Source organism: Phaseolus vulgaris, chromosome 6 (assembly GCF_051622355.1).
Source record: "Phaseolus vulgaris cultivar YP4 chromosome 6, ASM5162235v1, whole genome shotgun sequence".
NCBI classification, from domain to species: domain Eukaryota; kingdom Viridiplantae; phylum Streptophyta; class Magnoliopsida; order Fabales; family Fabaceae; genus Phaseolus; species Phaseolus vulgaris.
The window spans coordinates 21,489,187-21,510,200 of record NC_143503.1 but is presented as its reverse complement, the minus strand read 5'-3'; the positions used below and the strand labels follow the sequence as shown (position 1 = coordinate 21,510,200).

Sequence of the window (21,014 nt, the reverse complement as noted above, 5' to 3'; positions counted from 1 at the left end):
TAATGATATTTATTTGTAATAGAAGATGTCTCAACCCCGAATAATATATATATATATATATATATATATATTATTTTTATATAGTCATTTATAATGAATTATGAAAAAAAAAAATGGGAGAAAATGTTGATGATGGAATTAGAAGAATGAGTGAAAAAGGATAATGATGAGCTAATTGGTGACAGAGTGTTGTTGGTTACCTACCATTCACCATGTGTTGCATAAATAGTCAAATTAACTATTCAAGAACGCGTGTATTAAATAATTAAATATTCAGGTATATTTATATCTTATTAAATAATTCAATATATTTTTTTCAAGTTATTCGTAGCCAAATTCATAAAGATATATTTGATTACGGAATTTTGTGAATTATTTTATCTTCCAAGTTTTTGTAGAATTCTTTTTTAAGAGAAATAGAGTATATTCTTTGATGACTACATGTCAGGAAAAATATGCTTTTACTCGTCATTTTAATTTCTATATTATATTTTAATTATAAAATTATATTACTTAATTTTCAAATTTTTTTCCTTTAGGATTTGTACAAGGGGCAACAACTCTCTTTTTCTTTCTTTCTTTATATACAAATATTTGAAAGCAAAATATAAATTAAAGAAATTTTTATAATTAAAAATGAATATAAAAAACAGAAATAAATATTCAAATAAATGTCTCTTTAATTTATATTATCGTCTGTAAATAAGAAATGAAAAAATATAATCTTTAATTTTATTTCAATCATTTTGTTTTATTTTATAAAAGAAATCTAGGTATTTATATTTTGATAATTGAATTTAGTGTGCTTATATCAACATAATTTTTGTTTTAATCATACTATTTAAAAAACGTTTTTACTTCATTGAATTTTCAAAATAAGAAAAATAATTTCTCATGGCCAAGGAAATCTCCTAAAACTTTGATTCACGAACTAACAACAAAATTTATTTAGGAATTAAATCTTCAACTAAAAGCTCCTTAAATATACAATTAATTTTAGAGTTAGTGAGAAAGGTGCACTTTATATATTTATATTATTCAAGAAAATAAAATTAATAATAGTAGTTACTTGTTTGCAATATATATAATAGTGATGATGTGAGTGATTTGTAATGTGTTTTGATGTTAAAATGTTTGCGCAGTTAATTTTAACATTTGAATATTTTATTCTCATTATTTTTATTTTTTTTCATAATTTTAAATTATTATTAAGAGTAAAATAAAAATATGAAATGTGTACACAACATGAATAATCTCCTCTATATATTGTCATAAAATTATTTGTTTCTAATTTTAAATTATAATTAAAAGTAAAATAAAAATATAAAATGTGTACATCAAATAGAAAACTTTTCTTATATTTTGTTAGGTGATGATGGGGAACTATTTAGAGGATGCAAGGAATTAAAAAGTAGTTTAACTTATAATTAAAATAATATATGAATATTTTATTATTAAATTGAAAAGTTTAGGTTAATAGAAAAATTAGTTATTCACATTTATTTTAATATAATTTTCATCTCTTTAGAAAAAAAAAATCTTTTTTTTTTATTTTAGATTTTTGACTTCATTATCTATGAAATTAACGATCAAAAGTCATTTTTAGACTATTCACAATAAATATAACAAAGTTACTCTATCATATTTTTTAATTATAGTAAGTTTAATATTGTTAATTTTTTCTTTTAGTAAGTTGAGTTTTCTTGTCTACCTTGGTAAATGTGTCTTACATGTGGTGTTTATGACTCTATATCAGTCTATGTTAGTTTAAGATCCTAGTGATGTATTCATATAATCGATCAAAACTCTGTGGCACACGTTCAATTATCTCTGCATCCTTAGGAGTTTGAGCTTTATGAGCACTCAACCATCTAATATGATAAGAGAAAGTAGTTTTACTTTTTAATAGTACTTTAAGCTATAAGATTTGGATGTGAATGTGACGTAATCACAAGTTCTAAATTTCCCATGCATTGATTATGTTATTATGTGACACAATTATTTTGCTTGTTTATAAATACTTTGAATTAAGTTTATGATTAAAGTAAATTGAGTATGATTTGGTTCAGTTGTTGGGAATGTTGGTGTTGAATTGAATCAGTCCATGAAACTGGGATTGTATTTATTAAAGTGTTGTTACTCTGATGTTTGGTTTAATGAATTGAAATTATTCTACGTTTTGAACTTTATGAATTGGTTTTGAGTTCACTTGAGTAATTATAAGACTTTAAATAGGATCAAGTGACTCAAGTTGGGGTTATAATATTATAAACTAGTAAGAAAGGATATGGAAACCCCAGTTTGAGGCATCTGAACTAGTTCAAAGTTCTACAAAATTATTTTAGAATTAAGCAAACTCGTTGGGCAAGTCACATATTCGCTTGGTGAAATTCATAATTTAGAAAATCAGAGAAAATTGGTCCTTGGACAAGCCATACTTACTGGATGAATTTGGTCTCAATGGTTTAGTCATTGGGTGAGCATGAGACTCACTAGGCAAATTTGATCATAGGAGTTTCATCATTGGGTGAAATTCAGGGATTTAAAAACCCAAGAGCTTTGATCATTAGGCGAGCTATACTTATTGAATGAATTTGGTTCCAAAGGGTTGGTCGTTGGGTGAGTCTAGCTCTCATTGGGCGATTTTATTAATTTAAACCTCTAGTTAAGTTCATATGAAAATTATCATGTAGTGGGATGATTGAGTCTGTTTTGAAAGATAATTGATTTAAAAGGTCATATGGATTTACCTTATCATGTGATAGGACTTAGTTCCTATTTTATGTAGTTGTCTTTGAAAGATAACACAATAAAGGTAGTATGACAGGTGATGATGTTTGAGTAAAATTTGATGCACGTGTCTTCCACAATTATTTTTTAGTTGTGCTTAATTCATTAGTTTCAAGTTTGTCTTGTACCAGGGTGTTACTAGGTATTAAATAAACTCTTGTAGGTTCAATATTTTGATCCTTATATAGTTTACTTTCATTGTTGAGGTTATGTATTTCTAAAAATATGATATTATAGTTTGAGCATAGCTAGTGTGGCGGAAGAACTAAATGTAGTTCTTGATATAGAGTGAACCAGTATAAAACTTGTTGTGTTAATCTTTTCTCTTTGTATGTATCTTTTGGTTTCTTGGAATTTATGTATTGTTCATTGAATGCATTGCCTACTGGAAATCAAAGATTTAATAAGTTTTCATTCTAAAGATTTGTGAAAGTTGTTCTTAGTTAAATTCATCTAGCCCCTTGAACTCAAGCCACAAAAGAACATCAAGATGGGGAAAGTCTTTTAATGGCACCTAAATTGCTGCGACAATCTACTAAAAAGGATAGTTTGATACAATAGATATTGAAAACTTCTTTTAAGTGAGCAAAAATCATATGCAAATCAACAAAGATGACATTTATAGTTCTTCACTAGTGATCATGTATTCATTTGAGTTACCCCTTCATTATTGTATGAAAGGCTATTTAGTCAAGAACGTTAACTCTTAAACTCAATAGACCTAATTATATTCTTAAGAGAATAGGTGCAACAACTTATGAATTTTGCCTACTTCTTCCCAATGCACACCATATTTCAAGTATTATAGTTGTGAAAATACATACCTTACATTGAACATATTTTTTTAACCTGAAATAGTTTTGATAAAAGACAAATTATCTTTTGAAGTAAAAACTGTAAGAATTGTAGATTTGGTAGTGAAATAGTTGCATAATAGAAATATTAACATGATTAAGGTGACATGGATCTAATATCTCACAATCTACTTGGAAAATGGAAGGAAAAAATATGTGAAATCAATCTTTATCTTCTTCTTAATAAGAGAACTTTTAAAGACAAATTTTTGTTGTTGTTAGGGATAATGTAACACCAATAGGTTACTTCCTTTTCTTTTCCATTCTTCATTTTTTTCTCTCTTTCTCTCTACATCATGTCCCCTTGTCTTCTTTCTTCACTCATAATTTGATTTATATTTTAACTTTCTTTTTTCTTATTGCTTGGAAAACAAATATTTTCCTGCTAAAGAAAGCTAATTTTATTAGTTAAGTTTGTTTTAAATTTAAATGGTACTTGGAAGATTAAAAAAAGTTGATTTTTTTTTTATTGAATAGTAAACTAGATACCTATTGATGGACTAGTATAGTTAATTGATTTTGATTAAAAAATTATTATGAACAATATCATGATGATGAAATTGAAATCTGTGGAAAAATATTTGGAATAAGAATAGAATTTATATAAACTTTTGAAATTGAGATAACTTGTTATATGATTTTAATTATGGTCATGGCTAATTTATTAAACATTTGAAATTGAGATAACCGAGGTAACACAAATAATTACAAAGTTTTACTCACAACCCGATATACTAGATGTTCTACTTAGCATATAGGAATAATGAATATTTTCTAAATAGATATTGTGACTTATGTCTTATTGTGTCTTAACCTTCTTCGTTCTCTTTAAATGGACTTCTAAAGATGACCATTGATTCCTTAGTTTTCTTTTAACATCTTCTTAAAAACATATCTTCATCTTTATTACAATAAACACTCTAAAAGAAAACTAACTTATGATCTTATTGATTTCCTGCTTCTTGAGCTTTAATATGCTTATATATTTTAAACATTAAAGTAAATCTTTGATTATAAATGGTTTAATAAGATTAATACGCACAATTTGTTTTAACTTAATAATCTTGAAGTCATAATAATCAATAATTTGAAATCAGTAACTCAAACTCTATAAACCATTAAGACAATAAAATCATCTAATAAGCCGAACACTAACACAACAATAATAATAATAATTTCTTATTTTAGTATAAAATATTTCATTAATAAACATTTCATATATATTTTTTATCATCAAAATTTCATAAACTATTTATATAAATAAAACCGTCTAGACCGATATAAAAATTACTAAATTGTCTAGTTTCTAAATGTGTATATATATATTAATTATATATAGATATATTACGTTTGAAATTTTAATTATGTAAATTTTTGTTGGATATTATAAACATGTGTGATTTAAGTTTTTTTTTTAATGTATGCAGTTATTTTTGGAGGTGGCCACAAATATATATTAACCATAACTATTATTAGGAGGATTAAGTAATGGTGTTTTCTCCTGCTAAGATACCTTAAGAACAGCAAAGAAAGAACATTGCAGGTCCACCAAGGTTAGACCGCAGAAGTCAAAGAAACGGGGTGCCAAATCCTCTGGTTTGCCACGCGGCAAAACCTGATAGGCTAAAGTGTCGTGGCTGCACAGGGGGTTTCTGGTACCTAACGGAGATTGCACCAAAACATTTTCGGTGCAAGTCTCAACCTTTCTTTCGGTTCGGAATCTGCATTGAACAAAGCAAGAAAAGAAGAATGAAGAAGATGTGGGTTTGGCATCATCGATTGTTTCTTCTCTGCATTCTTTGCGGCCTCTGTTTTTCTCTGCAGTTCACAAGGGTATCTTCAATCTCACCTGCTTCATACACTAACCATGTAGTTATCAAAAACAAAAAATGATCCTTTTATGTGTTTTCGTCAGTTTTACCAAATAATTGGAAATACCCATTTTTCTTCTGGTAGGGATTTTGCTGAATTTAATCATTGGCTGTTTGGTTTGTGTGAATTTGGATTATTCTTCGCACAGAATGGAGATCCAAGCTTTTGAGGATTATTGGTTCTTTCTGTGCACAAATCAATAGGTTATTGTGTGATTTTTCTACTTGAGGAATGGGAATTGAGCATTGCATGCTGCGTTTCTTACTTTCATTGCTAAAAGTTTCATTTTGTTGCCGTGGACTATTTTGGATCGCTTGAATTTGGATTGCCATAGAATGGAGTTGTGATGTGTAAGGAATTGGTCCAGTGTCTGGAGCAATTAATGGATTAATTTGTGAATTTGTGTACTTGAGAAAAAAAATTAGAAGTTCATGCTGTGTTTTTGTTCTTATTTTCTAAACCTTTCTTTTGGATGTTAATATTGATCGGCATATTTTTTGCATGAATCACCGTAGAAGTAGGAACTTTTTAAATTAGAATTGAGAGCCGTTTTTTGCAATTATCTTCAGCAGCTAAGTTAGGTCCTGGTTTTGTTTTGTTTATTTTTAGTTCCAATTTCCAAACTGTGCAGTTGTTTTTTTTATAATTTTCATGACAGTATAAAATAAATATTCAATTGTTTCTTTGTACAGGGTTATGGAGATTCAAGTGCAGGAAGGTGAGTGAGTTTTAAACTTTGAGCATTCTGAACAAGACGAACACCATTTTTAGCTTTCATCTCGGAGTTAACTGCTTCACTTCGTGGTTATCCAGTTATTGATAAAAGCAAGGAAATAAATAACTAAAATGGTGTATGACTCGTCCATGATAAACTTTTGTCGTTTGTTTCACGTCAGTAATTAGTATGCTTTGTTTATTTGTTTCCTTCTTTTAATTTCTTTTGGTCTATCTTTGTGCCTTTCTTGCTTCTTGTTCCAAGATTCAGGAATTGGTGTGGCTAATATATGATGTAACTGTTCAGAATTTTGAACCAGGTGGGTGGTGATCATCAAATACATTGCTCTAGAGAAAGAAGTAGAACAGCTTGGAAGATCATTCAAGAGGTATTAGAATATATACAAACAGATAACTCCCGTTGATATTAGTGTATATTCTCCTGATATATATCTTTGCTGCAGTATTTGATGCCCTTTGTGGAGAAAGAAAAATATCATATTCCAAGAAGGTGTAGGTTTCACCCTGACAATGACATATACAGAGATCAGGAGCAGCACAAGTTTCATACAGATATAAATGAATGGCAATGCGGTTACTGTAAGAAAAGTTTCTATGAAGAGAAACATCTCGATCAGCATTTTGATAACAGACATTCCAATTTGCTTAATTTGGTAGATACTTCTTCTTCAATACTATTTTTAATTCTTCCATTAATGGAAAAATGTTTAAAATATCTTTGAAAAGGTACAAATTGGGTTGGACTGAATAATCAAAATGGCATCAGTCACAATTTAGTTAATGAATATTGTATTTTGTGACATTATTATGGTCATCTCATGAGGAATGTGGAGTTGTAATATTGCCAAACTGAACCCCGGTACTTCTTACCATTGCTGTGAGAAGATACTGCTGGTCAAGCTGTGCAACATGCTTGTTTCGGCCTTGTCTGAGTTTTAAGCCAAGCCCATTTAAGAATGGACTCAATTTATGTCCAGGACAAAGTAATATAATGAATCAAGTTTGTGGGTTGGTAGTAAAACGAACTGAAATAGTTTATTGAATGAGCCAACACCTTCAAATCTTTGCTTTATCTTTCATGTTTTAAAGCTCATAATTTGAGCTGAGTTTCTTTAAGCTCTCTATGTTTTGAGAGTTATCCCCTCTTGACCAAGAAGCACAACAAATTATGTAGTGTTAGGTACCCCCATTAGTAGTTAGTTAGTCATTAATTTGCCAGTTATATTTGTGACTTAGTTGGGACTGGGATAATTGTAGTAATAAGGCATGTTTGCCTATAAATAGGAAGAGAGGGGTTGAGAGAAGGAATTAGTTGGTCAGTTGGTGATATGTATAGGGAGAGTCTTGGTCTCTCAAATTTCCAGGGAATTTACTATTCTCTGTATAGTTTCAATTATCAGTACTCTACCCACATTTAGGAAGGATTGCAAACTAGGTTCATCATAAGGATTCACATTTTTATTCACAAATCTGATCCAGTCCTATCATTTAGGAAATAAATACTTGTTGGATTGATTTGTACAGTTGCCCCTCGTCAAAATTAAATGATATTTCACGGCACTTTCAGTAAGATGTTACTATGTTTAGCTTTGAAAATTTTGTAGTAGTAACCCAAAAGATGAGAATTTTGGTAGCTTTCTCTGCTCAATCTGTGATGCAGTAGCATTAATTACTGAAATGAGATAGTTGTGTTGAATCCAGAATGAAAGCCAGTGCTTAGCTGATGTATGTGGTGCACTGCACTGTGACCATGAAATGAGTTCTGGTTCAAAAAAGTCAAAGTGCAATCCTTCCGCTGCTTCAAGAAATAAACATCTATGTGAGGTGTGCTTTGGTGTCCATTCATTTACAGTAAAATGTAACCAAATTTTTGTGTTTCTAATGTACCTTTTCTTCATAGAGCTTAGCCGACAGTTGTTTTCCAATTAACGAGGGTCCTGTGACAAGCCGACTACATGGTATTACAATACTTTCTTCATTCTTGCAAAATATTGTGCATTTTTGGTGGTTTGTGAAACTGCTTTCTCATGTCGACACTTTGACAGAATTGTTCTTGCACCAATTCTGTGATGCTCACAGCTGCACTGGAAGTAGGCAGCAACCTTTCTCAAGAGGGCGCCGGGTAATTCTGAAATCTATAATTGGTTTTATTTTTTTCATTCATATCACTTCTTGCTTTTTTGTAAATGCCTATGATACCTGTCCAAATTTATACAATTTCTTGTATGAGCCATACTCAATTTTCAGAAATCCTTATTTGTGGTTAAGGATTCAGAAATTGGGGAGAATGTAATATGAGAAATTGTATAGCTAACTGGAAAGAAAATTATAAAAGATCCCATTTACTTGTTACAACGGATCTTACTTTGGATATAGTTCTCTCAGTGAAAAGAAGACAATGAAAGTTCAACATGATATTTGCAACTTTGTGGTGGAGTGATGTAAAAATATCTGTGGAATGCAATTCCCTTGCAGTCAAGCTGTAGGGATGAAATTAAGAGAAAATTTTCATTAACTGATTTATTGACATGTGCAGAAGAAGACAAATGTGTTCTACATCTTTGTGTCTATTTTGCTTGTGATACTGCTGCTACTATACTATCTCTACATTTACTTATATCAGAGGTATTTACTTCAAAAGTTCTCACTCACAACCTTAATTTAGGAAACTGAATAATGGCTCCAATTAATGTTTGTCTTTTGTATTACAGAGGAATGAAAAAGGAAACTCAAGTGCTGAAGCGCATCTCACAAACCAGCAGAAAGAAAAAGCCATCCTAATTGATTGTTCTTTCTACAAATAAGTTCTCAATCAGTATTTTCAGAAAGTGAAGTAGTCACTGATATACAGTTTGAAGTGCACGTGACACCGACCTACATTTTCAGAAAGTAAAGGTGTAACTAATGGATGAAGTATGAACTGCACTAGAAATCCAGTTTACACCATTCTGGTATTTGCCAGTGTATGTTTGAAGGCAGAAAGAGATTGCTAACTTCGAATGACCTCTCTGTTTTTCTAATCTGTAAGCCAGATTCTTGTAAACTCTGTGAACACAAAATGGGGCTGCATGGCTCAATCTGCCTTGCTTGGCTACTTGCATTTGATTGTGCTTGACATCACTAACAGGAGAAATAACATGAACCTTTGGAATGTATTCTCTTATTTTATTTATTGACTTGATCGGGATTTATTGTGTAAACCTTTTTGTATCATCCACAGTGATTAACTTTTAATGTTTTTTTTGAGAAATTCATGCTGAAATTATGTCAGCATGGTCGTGTCGAGGGAATAAGGTTTCATTTTATCCTTCATATTAGATATTAAATGACAAAAACTAATGTAGCGGTGAACAAACTTTATTTTGAGCTTAGAGTTACTGTACATCTATGTTAATTATTTTTGCAGAGATGTTGGCTTTGGGAATTGTTACATGAAGAATTCCATCTTTGACCTCTGCCTTAATTTTATCAAACTCAATGTTTTCTGGGAGGGCTATTCTGTGGTTATATCTGCCATAGCTATTGGCAGGCCAATCTTCTTCATCTTTTGTACTTCTTTCTTCATTACTGTTTGCTTGATCTTCATGGTGCTGTCTGAGTGTCTTCTCGGCCTTCACCACCAGCATGTTCTCTTCTACCCATATCTTCACGTCATCCTTGTTCATTCCTGGCATGTTGAATCTTATTCTGTAATCTTTCTTGCCTTCCTTTATTGCCCAAGGAATCTTTCCCTTACTGTATTCATCATCTCCTGCAACTATCCAAGGTGAAGTGCTAGCATAAACTAAGGGATCCTCCACCATCCTCTCCATTGTGTCCATCATTTGCTGCACAGTCCTTGCTACTGGAAATTGGTTCAACAACACTGCATGAAGAGTAATCATTTGTCATTTTGTCAATATCACTATGTTCAATGTCTAATGAAGGAATAAAAATAAATTATGAACCATTAATCTTCAATTACCTTTGGGTGAAGCTTGTGGCATCTTCATCTTTGATTGCAAATGCTGCTGCTGCTGCTTTGACTTCTGCAAACTTGCTTCACCTCCTGCCTTAGCCTTTACATTGTTGCAGAAAGTTCTATTCCCTGTGCTTGACAATGATGGCAATTTGACACTGGAAAATTTGTTTATTATACTAGATGAAGTGTGGCCATAGAAACTCATATTTGGTACTACAGTTGAGGCCATTTTTCTCTTAGGCAAAGATGCTAGAGGGATGTCAATGTTATGGTAAGGCAATGGACATTGAGAAGCTGATGTTTGCATTTAAATTTATAGGATGCATTGGACATTTCTGGAACCAGATGAGCTTAAAAAAATCTGATCTTTTATGATTGTGACTTCGGTTCTAGGTGAGATCTAGAGTTCTCTACACAATTCTTTAGCAGAAATCTTATTTACATATTTGGATGGGGATTTGGAAACATATTCCATATTCCAATTTCTTTGTCCTTATGTGTAGCTTAAATCTAATTCAGCTTGTAGAGAATTATTGCGAATTCCTAATGTGGCCCACTTTTGTTATCAAGCAACACTGTCTGGACCACAAGAAAAGAAGGGAACATAGACAAATCCTTCCTTATTCCAACCCAAAAAGAGTAATATTTCTAACTCTCTGGTTAGGTGTAAAATAACCTATATTTAGACCTGGAATGGTTTAGGGTGTTTATTTCTGCACCAATCAAAATTCTTCCTACACCCCCATCAATATATGAAAAAACAATTTTACCCATTTTTTAAATGACTTTTGAACTAGCATTTCTGAAATTTTCCCGACATCCATTTCCAGAATTTATAAATATATTCCAGACTGTTTTTCAGAATTTCTAAAACGTATATTTCAGAAAGGATCTGGAATAAGATTTTCAGAATGTGCTTTTTCAGAATATTTTTTCTAGAATGTATTCTAGAAAGAACTTTCCAGAATAAGACTGAATTAAATAGGATATTTTGATTATTTTACTTATTTGATGGGAGACAGTAAGAAACATCCAAAGATTTGTAGGTATAACATGTAAATAATTAGTGTCCAAATTGTATATTAATATTTAGTGATCCATTTTTTTATTGATTTTTTCGTTATCCTTTCTAATTTATTATGGGAAAGCTATAATTTTCTTCCAATGTTGTAAATATTCAAAACACTTAAAACGAGAGAGATTATGCAAAAATGAATTGTAGAGTATTCGAAATTTAATTTTCACTTTTATAAAACCCTTTAATAATATTTAGAAATTAATAAATAAAAAAATTATAATGCAAATTTTGTAAAATAAATTTAAATCACGAGTGAAGCTAATTTAATGCTCGAATGGTATACAAGGTGTTACTTCCAGATTTTTAAAGATTGGTTGCACCAATTTGGTCTTATAAATGTAAATTAATCATCACCATAGGGATCAAATTATTCAAATATTCAATAGCAGATTTTTATTTTTAAAGCTAGTATATTTAGTACTGTTAAAATAACTTCTTTTGAAGAAATATTCACCTTGTTCTCTTAGCTTCTCGATAGAAAAAATAACAATCTTTTACTTTTTACATAACTAAATAAAAAATAAATAAAAAACTGATTACTTTTCTCTCCCCAGTCATGTTCATTGAGCCTTGTAAAGTTTATAATACAAGTTTTCATAGCGGAAAGATGAGCATTATAAGGGTTTTAGCATAATGACCAAAAAGCAGGAAAACAAGGTTTTCCATTAAAGCCTATAATATTTTTCAGAGCACTTCGCAGCTGAGTGAAAAGAATTTTAAGGATTACAAATTATGCCTAATGAAGAAAGAAAAGCAAAAGCAAGATACAGTAATTAAAATACAAGAAGATCTAAAATGGAATGAAGAGCTCTCCAGAAAATTCAGAACTGCCTATGCAACAAGATCATCCTTTCCTCACAAAAAAAGAATCGGAAAGGATGAAAAACCTTCCTCTATTCCCCTCTCTTCTCCAATAGCATTGATATCCATGATTCACCATTCATGCAACTCAAAACCTTCAACATTACAGGTTTCACTTTCAACAAATGAAGCTATCAGAGCGCCATGTTGATATTTGACAACTGTCACCAAATCTCAAACAATATTTGGGTGATTAAACTGAAGTCTGCATCATTTCCTTTCTCTTGGATCCCTACTAAGCCCATGCTTCTTCAAAGTTTTAATGTAATTTCTCATAAGGGTAAACTTGTTGCTCCCTAGATGATAGAAATAGTCCCAAGAATAAATACCAGTCTTATGCAAGTCATCAAAATTGAGCCTGGACCAACCAATTCAAGAATCATGCATCACATTCTAGTTCAGATGGGCAATAATATATGGACTCCGAAATTTAGATCTAATGCCAAATCTTGTAGTAATACCTCACCCCATAGTTTCCCACTGGTTCTGCAGACATGATTCCTACATGGCGCCTCCCATATATCACCTGGTTCAAGCAAGTCATTCATCAAAGGAAGAATAATTAGAAAGGAATGAATAGAATTCAATTCAAACCCTCAAAATCGAAAGGACATCGTTACTGTGTCTATTCAATAAGACCCTGTTTGGATTAACTTCTTCATCACACTTATAGTAGAAGAAAAATAAGAAGGAAAAATGAACTAACTTACAGACTTCAACTTTGTAGTAGAGGTTCTTGCATCTATCGATAGCCAAATTTCAAATGCATAAGTTCATTAACTTGGGAAAACGTTTTATCTATTTTTAGCCTTTTATTTTCAATTCTCTACTTGTGCTTATGAAGAAATTGGTCCATAGCTTATCAAACAAGCACTCATGCATGAGTTGTTTCAATAATAAAAAAGAAAATAGGATTAAACTGCTTTCCTATAGGTTGTTGTTGTAGCTGTTTTCATAATCTATACTGTAGATTTAACTCAAATAATCTGAAAACAGCTTAGAAACAAATCATGAGCTACTTTCACAAGCTGCCTCAACCACTTCAACAAGTGCTTCTCATTAGATAAGCCCAAATATGTTGTAAAGAAACTTTTCAAACACATCCTAACCTAATTCAACCATTAAATGGTGAGAAGCTCCTAAAAGTTGCAACAAGTAAGTACCTTTTCACCTCCAATTGACCTAATCTTCCCATCAACTGCGGGACTATTTACTCTGAGAAATTCAGCTGAAAGCTTAAACATTCTACCATTGCCAAATTCCACCTCTACCTGAAACAACAACAACAACAACGAAAAATCAAAACAAGAAACCATGATCATTATTACGTATCTAGGAAATCACATTTTGATCAATTCTATTTACCATTAAAAATTTCAAACCCTGCAATAAACATGAATTTTTTTCATCCTTTGAGCATGCTCAAAACATATTAACCCTATCTATTGCAACCTAAACATGAGTAATTTTAGTAAATTAGATAAATTTAAGGAATAATAAACAGAGAGAAAAAGTAACTAACATGTTTTGGGGCTTGAAGAGAGAATCTGGTGATGCGCGCAGTTTCCCCTGCCACTGTGGTCATTCTCCGAATCGCCGTCGGCATAGTTTCGAAGGTAGTTCTCCAAATACAGGTTCTGTTCAGTTTAGTAGTTTGTTTGTTGCTGACTAAAAACTCATATTTATATAACTTTAGAATAATTATTATAAAAATCAATAATCTTTTCATATATTACAGTTTATAATGAAATAATAAATTAAAATCTTTACAAAAAAACTTAATTAATTAAGTATTTTTTCATGATATCTTAAGACTAAGTAATGTAAAAAAAAATGTTAGCTCTATAATTTAATTGGAAAAAAAACCATATATATATATATATATTATTGTCGACTGAATAAAAGTTGTTGACTAAATTCAAGGTAAAAAATAAAAAAAGACCATAATTGCATATACAAATTAAAGAAAAAAATATAATGATGTAACTAAAAAATTATCAATTATTGATCAACTAATTTTTAAAAAAATTATAATTAAATAAGAGTATAAAAATATTTTATCACTAGTACATATATATTAACCTTTTAGGTTTATTTCTTCTTTTTAAGTTTGTTTATTTCTAGTTAATACTAATAAGAATTTGATATTTAACTTAGATTCTAGTGACCAATAACTCTTGTGGACCATAAATACTTGAGACTATATAAGACTTTCAAAAGATGAAGCAAGATTTGGAGATATACTATTAATTTTATTAAATATCTTTTGCTTCTTAATTAACAAAGGCCCCATAGTGTCTTATAACAATTGAAAAATATTCTTTAACACAAAGGGGTGAGGGCTTGTATTTTGTCTAAGTGGAATTAATCAAGAGAAAGCAATAGGAAACACCAGTATTCTTCTGTGATTACCATGGATTATTGAATCAAAGTACACACATCTGTGCTAAGATTCTTCTTTTTTTTCTTAATTAACAGTATATAAAGTTGAAGGTACAAGACCATGAACAAAAACTTGATATTGGATCTTGAGTTTTTAGCATTTGATCTTACCATCTGGTGTATTTTGTAATCTCTTATTCATATACTGTTGATTAAATAACTGGTGCTGACTTACAAACAAGTACAAGTTAGGGAAATTGAATCATTCACAATGATCCATACAGTATCAAAATATTGATAATTAAGAACTAATTTATGTTTGTGGAACAAGATTTTCTCATTGTAGTTTGGTCTAAATGATTAAATACTGAAGACTCATCAAATGTTCATCTATCCTGGTTTTCATCAAGAGTCAAAAAAGGGCATGCAGAATTGAAAGAAAAACACCAATGGGTGTGTAAATTGTAAACCAGGAAGACACAAAAACATGCATACTGAATGATTGAAGGTGAAAGACACATACCATGGATTTCTGGGAGATAAATATTAGTTTATATCAACATCACTTACCTTTGCATGATCATTAGAGTAGTCCCACATTGAAAACTTCAGATAATGTGCGAGAGAGAATGAACTATAAAATATAAGTTTCTGCACCTGTTATAATCACTTACCTGGGTGGGGTCATTAGATGATCATGAATGTCTAAGGCCTAGGGTATTGACCTCCATTGCACATAGGAGGGGCACTACTCTAAGGTCTGCCCTAAGGGGCAGAACCTACATCATAATTTGTGGTTGTAGGGGCTTGCGTTCGCGCAGCCCTTTCTATCTCTCAGTTATTAAACTTTTTGTATAGTTCATCAGTAATTCAATATATATAAATTTTTCTTGTGTTTTAATTGTGTATTTGTATTCAGTGTTTTTGATATCCTTATCAGTTTCTTGGTTTTGGTTACAGAGGTTATATTTTTTGAGCTTGTCTATATATTGTAGCGTTATAGTCAGTAACAGATTCATTGATTGGTTTTGTCAAGACTAAGTTCACTTTTATTTGTTTGATTATACAGTGTATGGTAAATTGAATATGAAAGGATGTTTGGTACAGAATAATTCTGGCTGAAGGATTAAGTGAGGGAGTAGATTTGTGCAACAAAGATTAGCACATCCAGCTGTTGATGAAAATATGGGAGGGAACATTTGTGTTTGAGTATTTGTAAAAGAGTCCCACATCAGAAGATGTTAGCCAAAATATTTGGATGATGAAATATAAGTTTGAAACTGGATGACTGATAAAATTACATACCTGGATGGGGTCAATGGATGATCAAGAAGGTCCATGGCCTAGAACAGTAACCTCCATTGCACTTGGGATAGTTCCTGTTCTAAGGTCTACATTTTTGTAGAACCTACATCATAATTTGTGACTGTGGGCCTGCGTTTTGCGCGGCCCTTGTTTTTGTATATATAACACTTAGTCTAGTCTTTGGAAAATTATGTCACTGTTATTTTATGTATGTAAATTGTTTATTGTTTATATTTATTTTCACTGTAATCATAGATAAAGTTGTGTTTTTTTTTTTTAATGTATTATTGTAAAAATAAATTTAACTGTATGAATTTTCATTACCATAAATTTCATGAAACTATTATCTAATTAGTTAAGTTCCAGTGTTTTGCATAGAATAAGTTTTCTTTATTTTTTTACTATTCTTTAGTAATGTTTTATTCTCCTATAAAATTTAAATACTAAATATTAGAACACTTACTACCAGTGGACTGGTGAGAAAGGATCAAGAATGTTATAAAGTTTGTCTTTTAACAACTCTTAATAAATTTGGATTAGGAAATTAGATCAAAAGTTATAAAATACTTATTTATTTATCATATATTTTTAAAAGCACTTTTTAAATAATTATAAATTTATTATTTTAAGATTCGTTGATTTCTCTTCAAAATAATTTACGATTAATTAAATATTATTTACAAAATAATTGAGTTCTTTTCAAAACATTTTAGGAATTTATCTTTTTACTTCTAGAAATATTACTTACAACACAAGTATGCTAACAAAACATTCAACTATGTGGACACAATGCATGCACACTTTACAAAATTTCATTCATAATGTCAAAAACCCATTTTAATTTATAATACATGGCTTGTATTACTTATGTGTCAATCTTTTTGAAATACAGTGCTTGTAAGAATGCAATAAAATGTATGTCAGGATGAGATTAAAGTTTGAATGAACTTCAGCAAACCTTTCCATTTTATTTTCTATTTTAAATTGAGTTTCCAGAGAATTCTCAGGGCGTGTTGGATTTCAATTTTTAGAAACTGTTTTAGTTTTCAGAAGCTGAAAAACAAAAATCTTTCTTTGGCTTAGAATTGTTTTTACCCACAGATTTTACTACTCCTTATTTCTTAGCTATTGTGTTTTCTCATTCAACTACTTCGGGATCCTTACAGTAATTTCTACCCATGTTCTTGGATGACAAGATCAATTCAATCAAACTAACTGTTAGTTTTATGTTGCATTGGCATGTTTGAGATCCAAAGTTCAGAATAACCACTGAAACAACAGAACATGAGCTTCCATTGTACTCAACAAAACAATTGAATGTAATATATCAACAAGTGACTGAGTCCAACCCTTTCGATTTTAACTCTATTTCTGAAAATCTGCACCTACACATAATTAAATGATAATGGTGAGGTAATTTTTAATACAGAACCTTTCTAATCAGTTTTTAATCACAAACTTTAGACTTGAGACTTTATTTAAGAAGACTAAATTTGGTACTACTGAAACTGCAACATTAAGAAGCAGGAGTTTAGTGTTATTGGTATGGATCCTTTACACAATTTTGTATAATTTTTTTTTCCTTTTTATTCTGTTGTTTTATAACAAGTAATCTCACGAAAAAGAGTGGCAGATTACAAAGTGTAATAACTAATTTGCCAATTCAGATGACTAGTAGTTGTTCTATATTAATAGGAGATATGAATTTTGAAGGTCCATTGAACATTTCATCCACAAAGATGCGAGCAGCTGCCTCTGTAGGGTGGAATGCATCCCAGAAAACATGGTCTTGTCTGTTTGAACAAATGCTTGAAATTGGTAGGCATGGAATTTGGGCATTCAATTCACCAAGTCCACAACAAGCATCTTTTACATTACTAAATCCTGCAAAAGGGGTATAAACTTGGGTAAATATCTTCTACAAAACACATTTTTCAGCACATTTATAGTTCAAGTTTACATGAAATTTTTGTTACTCACTTCCTGTTTAATTGGCTTAATAGTTATGATTCTGTAACTTTTAAAACTGATGATTTTACAATCACTCTTCTTTAAATGAGAAACATAAAAGTCAATGCTAGTTTTTATTACATGTTTTTGTAAAGTAATGATAATTATAAACTTATTATGGATCACTTTAAAAAGGTTATGTTCAACAGTTTGTCTGAGGTATGGTGTCCTAATATCCAATATCTACACCAATTATAATGTAAAGGCACAAAGAGTAATATGTTAATACCATGAGAAGTTGAATTGTGAACGAGGTCTTGGTTTGCAGCATAAGTATCAAAATAGGAATAACTCATGTCTTTTTTCTCCAATTGCCATTGCTTTAAGATGGATTGAAGAGCTTCATTGTACTTTGCCGACAAGTCATTGGCTGCAGAAAAACATTCTGTTTTGTTCTTAAGTCTGTATGCAGGGCAGCACCCAATTGCACCAAGACCAGCAATCCCAAATTTCTTTGCACCATTGTTGTATAATCTCTGCAAAAAGGTTTCCAAACCAAAATAAATTATGTTATGATACAAGTTTTGTGTTTTGACCCATACAAGTGTAAGTAAGTGCATCTTTAGATATCTAAAGTTTCATTGAAATATTCATTAGCATGGTTTTAGAAAAATGTTCACATGTTTGATTTCATATTGAGAAATTGATTTCAGTTAAAAAACCAAGTTGTTGCTTACTGTTTACAACTATGGTGTTTACCTGTAGTTGCACTTTTAATATGGAAGCCATGGAATCTGCATACTGCTGAGGAGTGTTTTTCTTTTGAAGATCCTCTGAGTCAAAGTAACCAAAGACATCATTGCCACCAATCACCACAATGAAGATAGACTTTGAGAGGTGTTTCTCAAGAGTAGATGCTCCTATTTGTTGTGTAAGTTTTTCATGCACTTGTGAGTAGTAGTCCACTTGTTTTTGCAAAGGAATTGATTGCATCTGCAAGAAATGTCTCATAAGAGAACTCATTGGTGGAAGATATCTTTAGTTTGTCATTTTGCTTTTTACTTTTGTTCTTTTCATTGGTACTGTAATTTTTCTCTACTTTGAACAAAAAAATGTATATGTTATTTATTACTTGAATGAATTTCATATAGATCTTACTGAGTAATAACAGTTTCCAGAAAGAAATTATTATATGATTGGTTACTACTGTTTGTCCCCAATAACATGGAATCTGATTTTTTTATATAAATTAAAAAACTCAATTACATTTAAAGATTGATTGAAATCATAATCAGGTGATAATTCCTATAGTCTCCTATGAATGAGACCCATATGATGAATAAAAGTAACAGTGGAGAAAGAATGAGAAAATCAGAATTGTACTTACAAAACCTTTATCTGAGGCATTAAATATTCCAGCACCTCCAGAGGCAAAGTTCACACCACCCAAAAAAGATATGTTTTTGTTGGGATTGTGGACTTTAGATAGAAGGGAGAGATAAGGTGGTGAAGTGGGTAGACCCAATCTTTCAGCTGTCACCCAACAATTCATTTCATGCAAATATTAGCAAACCACAATTAAATAAGAACAACAAATAAAACAATGACATTAACTTTTTCCTCCTTTTCATGTACAATACAAGTTTTCATTGCCCCTAACCTCTTTTCTCCCAATCAAAAAGAAAATATGTCAATCTTTTACTTCCCACTTTGTTTAAACAAAGTCAATACAAAAAAAAACATGTACTTTTGATTCCCATGTTGATGACCCTTTTAGGACTTTTGGAAGCATCCCTTCAACATGATTTTCTTACAAAAGAAATCGTTGCAGAAAAAAAAAGTCTTTAAGTGTTGCCCTTTGCCCATGCTAGATATCTAAATATAAGAAATAAGAAGGAGAATAGATAGATTTCAATGATGAAAATTAAAGATTGTTGATCTTGGAAGTAACCCTGCAGTATAAAAATACTCTCTGCAAGTTCTGAAGAGCCAATGCAGAAAGTAAATGTTGAATCACATACCAATTAAATCTGCAGCATTCTTGCCATTGGTAAATCTCCCTGCTGGTTTCTTGGTTGGAAAATCAATGCCATAGTGAGGAAGAATGGCCTTTTCAATGGAGAAACTCAAATAATTATTGTTGCCAACATCAACAAGTGAGTCTCCAAACACATAAACTGCTGGAGCCTTTTGAGCTTCCAAGAGTTCTGAGGTGAAGATGAAGAAAGACAGAAAGAGCAGGAAATTTGCCATCACAATTCTGTTGATGTCCATATTGGAATGATTTTGCTGAGAATTGGTGTGTGTGGAAGCAGAGAAGGGTTGGTCAGAGATTTAAAGATGCAAAATCAAAAACTTGATGAGTGTGAAAAGGAGATTTTTTTGACAGAAGTTGAACCGAAGTGTACTCCCAGATATTCAATGCAAATCCAATCTAGTTCATATTGTATTTTGATTTGTAATAAATTATTGATGGCACAATCACAAATTTAAATTTTCTTTTTCTCAAGAAAATAATCTTTCTACTTTGACTCATGTTGAAGTCTCTAACCCCTGCTCAAGTTAACTTTATCTTCAAGTTAACAAATTCTAAATATATATATATATATATATATATATATAAATTTAAGTTTTATATTGAAAAAAAAAATGTAAAAGAAAAAGACAGAGATTTTAAAGGTGTTATAATATCTTATATGAAATAATTTATAACTTATGCGTTGAATTTATTGAATCTCCATAAATGACTTACGTACACTATTTGTAATCTTATAGGTCGGGTCGATTAGTTAGAAGTTTATAGAGATAAGATAAGTGTTTATATGAAAAGATCTTAATAAAAAATAAACATTAAATATAATAATTTCATTTTTTTATATTAAAATATTAGAGAAAATTGATCTTTAATATATAATCAATATTTAATATTCAAAAAAGTAAAAAATGACGAAAGAGAAACACATAACACATTAAAGGAATACATAAAATCGGAAAATAGTACAAAATAAATTAAAGGAATAACAGTACAAAATAAATTCGACTAAGTGAATGTTTAGGATTTATTTATTTACAAGAAAAATTGAATAGAAACTAATTTTAAAAAACAAAAAAATTAATTGTTATAGTGACTAAATTAGATGCTATTTTAGAAACTAAAAAAATTATTAGTTAATTAAATAGTTTATAAATTGGTATCTAAATAGCTACCAAAGTTTTAACTACAAAT

At 30.5% G+C, this 21,014-nt stretch overlaps 4 protein-coding genes and 2 non-coding genes across 8 annotated transcripts; 3 read left to right on the top strand and 3 right to left on the bottom strand.

The window, feature by feature from the left end:
• Positions 1-5,122: 5,122 nt before the first annotated feature.
• On the top strand, positions 5,123-9,451 carry LOC137831246 (uncharacterized). Of its 2 annotated transcripts, none has more exons than XM_068638843.2 (9): positions 5,123-5,477; positions 6,209-6,234; positions 6,538-6,619; positions 6,695-6,904; positions 7,953-8,075; positions 8,152-8,209; positions 8,297-8,373; positions 8,788-8,876; positions 8,963-9,451. In XM_068638843.2, exons 1-9 carry the CDS (start codon positions 5,394-5,396, stop codon positions 9,030-9,032), a joined length of 819 nt encoding a protein of 272 aa, XP_068494944.1. In that variant the 5' UTR covers positions 5,123-5,393; the 3' UTR covers positions 9,033-9,451. The 2 variants fall into 2 exon arrangements, with proteins under 2 accessions (XP_068494944.1, XP_090159338.1); XM_090303212.1 differs by having other exon boundaries at positions 5,191-5,477; positions 6,551-6,619.
• A 141-nt stretch (positions 9,452-9,592) lies between these two features.
• On the bottom strand, positions 9,593-10,619 carry LOC137831247 (small heat shock protein, chloroplastic). Its single transcript, XM_068638844.2, has 2 exons — positions 10,216-10,619; positions 9,593-10,116 (listed from the first exon to the last, which is right to left on the bottom strand). Exons 1-2 carry the CDS (start codon positions 10,517-10,519, stop codon positions 9,626-9,628), a joined length of 795 nt encoding a protein of 264 aa, XP_068494945.2. The 5' UTR covers positions 10,520-10,619; the 3' UTR covers positions 9,593-9,625.
• Positions 10,620-11,934: 1,315 nt separating this feature from the next.
• LOC137831245 (Myb domain protein) lies at positions 11,935-13,834 on the bottom strand. Of its 2 annotated transcripts, none has more exons than XM_068638841.2 (4): positions 13,674-13,834; positions 13,315-13,422; positions 12,613-12,677; positions 11,935-12,509 (listed from the first exon to the last, which is right to left on the bottom strand). In XM_068638841.2, the coding sequence occupies exons 1-4, from the start codon at positions 13,755-13,757 to the stop codon at positions 12,362-12,364; spliced, it is 405 nt and encodes a 134-aa protein (XP_068494942.2). In that variant the 5' UTR covers positions 13,758-13,834; the 3' UTR covers positions 11,935-12,361. The 2 variants fall into 2 exon arrangements, with proteins under 2 accessions (XP_068494942.2, XP_090159120.1); XM_090302994.1 differs by having other exon boundaries at positions 12,618-12,677; positions 13,674-13,828.
• Positions 13,835-15,199: 1,365 nt separating this feature from the next.
• On the top strand, positions 15,200-15,361 carry LOC137833717 (U1 spliceosomal RNA). The gene has a single exon (XR_011084786.1). It is a non-coding gene; the product is annotated as a U1 spliceosomal RNA (small nuclear RNA).
• A 469-nt stretch (positions 15,362-15,830) lies between these two features.
• Positions 15,831-15,987, top strand: LOC137833738 (U1 spliceosomal RNA). The gene has a single exon (XR_011084806.2). It is a non-coding gene; the product is annotated as a U1 spliceosomal RNA (small nuclear RNA).
• A 1,413-nt stretch (positions 15,988-17,400) lies between these two features.
• On the bottom strand, positions 17,401-20,327 carry LOC137831244 (GDSL esterase/lipase At5g55050). Its single transcript, XM_068638840.2, has 5 exons — positions 19,810-20,327; positions 19,176-19,321; positions 18,548-18,781; positions 18,078-18,324; positions 17,401-17,722 (listed from the first exon to the last, which is right to left on the bottom strand). The coding sequence occupies exons 1-5, from the start codon at positions 20,060-20,062 to the stop codon at positions 17,502-17,504; spliced, it is 1,101 nt and encodes a 366-aa protein (XP_068494941.2). The 5' UTR covers positions 20,063-20,327; the 3' UTR covers positions 17,401-17,501.
• Between the last annotated feature and the right edge of the window lie 687 nt (positions 20,328-21,014).

What these genes read in the sequence shown, in the direction of transcription:
- LOC137831247 (XM_068638844.2), bottom strand. Translation starts at nt 10,519, where the DNA reads ATGCAAACATCAGCTTCTCAATGTCCATTGCCTTACCATAACATTGAC. An exon ending in GCCACAAGCTTCACCCAAAG is followed by an intron (nt 10,117 to 10,215) that starts GTAATTGAAGAT and finishes CTCTTCATGCAG; the next exon opens with TGTTGTTGAACCAATTTCCA.
- LOC137831245 (XM_068638841.2), bottom strand. Translation starts at nt 13,757, where the DNA reads ATGCCGACGGCGATTCGGAGAATGACCACAGTGGCAGGGGAAACTGCG. An exon ending in CTCTTCAAGCCCCAAAACAT is followed by an intron (nt 13,423 to 13,673) that starts GTTAGTTACTTT and finishes TTGTTGTTTCAG; the next exon opens with GTAGAGGTGGAATTTGGCAA. An exon ending in GTGGGAAACTATGGGGTGAG is followed by an intron (nt 12,510 to 12,612) that starts GTATTACTACAA and finishes TGGTTGGTCCAG; the next exon opens with GCTCAATTTTGATGACTTGC.
- LOC137831244 (XM_068638840.2), bottom strand. Translation starts at nt 20,062, where the DNA reads ATGGACATCAACAGAATTGTGATGGCAAATTTCCTGCTCTTTCTGTCT. An exon ending in TATTAAAAGTGCAACTACAG is followed by an intron (nt 18,325 to 18,547) that starts GTAAACACCATA and finishes ACCTTTTTGCAG; the next exon opens with AGATTATACAACAATGGTGC. An exon ending in TCACAATTCAACTTCTCATG is followed by an intron (nt 17,723 to 18,077) that starts GTATTAACATAT and finishes CCCCTTTTGCAG; the next exon opens with GATTTAGTAATGTAAAAGAT.
- LOC137831246 (XM_068638843.2), top strand. Translation starts at nt 5,394, where the DNA reads ATGAAGAAGATGTGGGTTTGGCATCATCGATTGTTTCTTCTCTGCATT. An exon ending in TTTCTCTGCAGTTCACAAGG is followed by an intron (nt 5,478 to 6,208) that starts GTATCTTCAATC and finishes TTCTTTGTACAG; the next exon opens with GGTTATGGAGATTCAAGTGC. An exon ending in GGAGATTCAAGTGCAGGAAG is followed by an intron (nt 6,235 to 6,537) that starts GTGAGTGAGTTT and finishes GTAACTGTTCAG; the next exon opens with AATTTTGAACCAGGTGGGTG.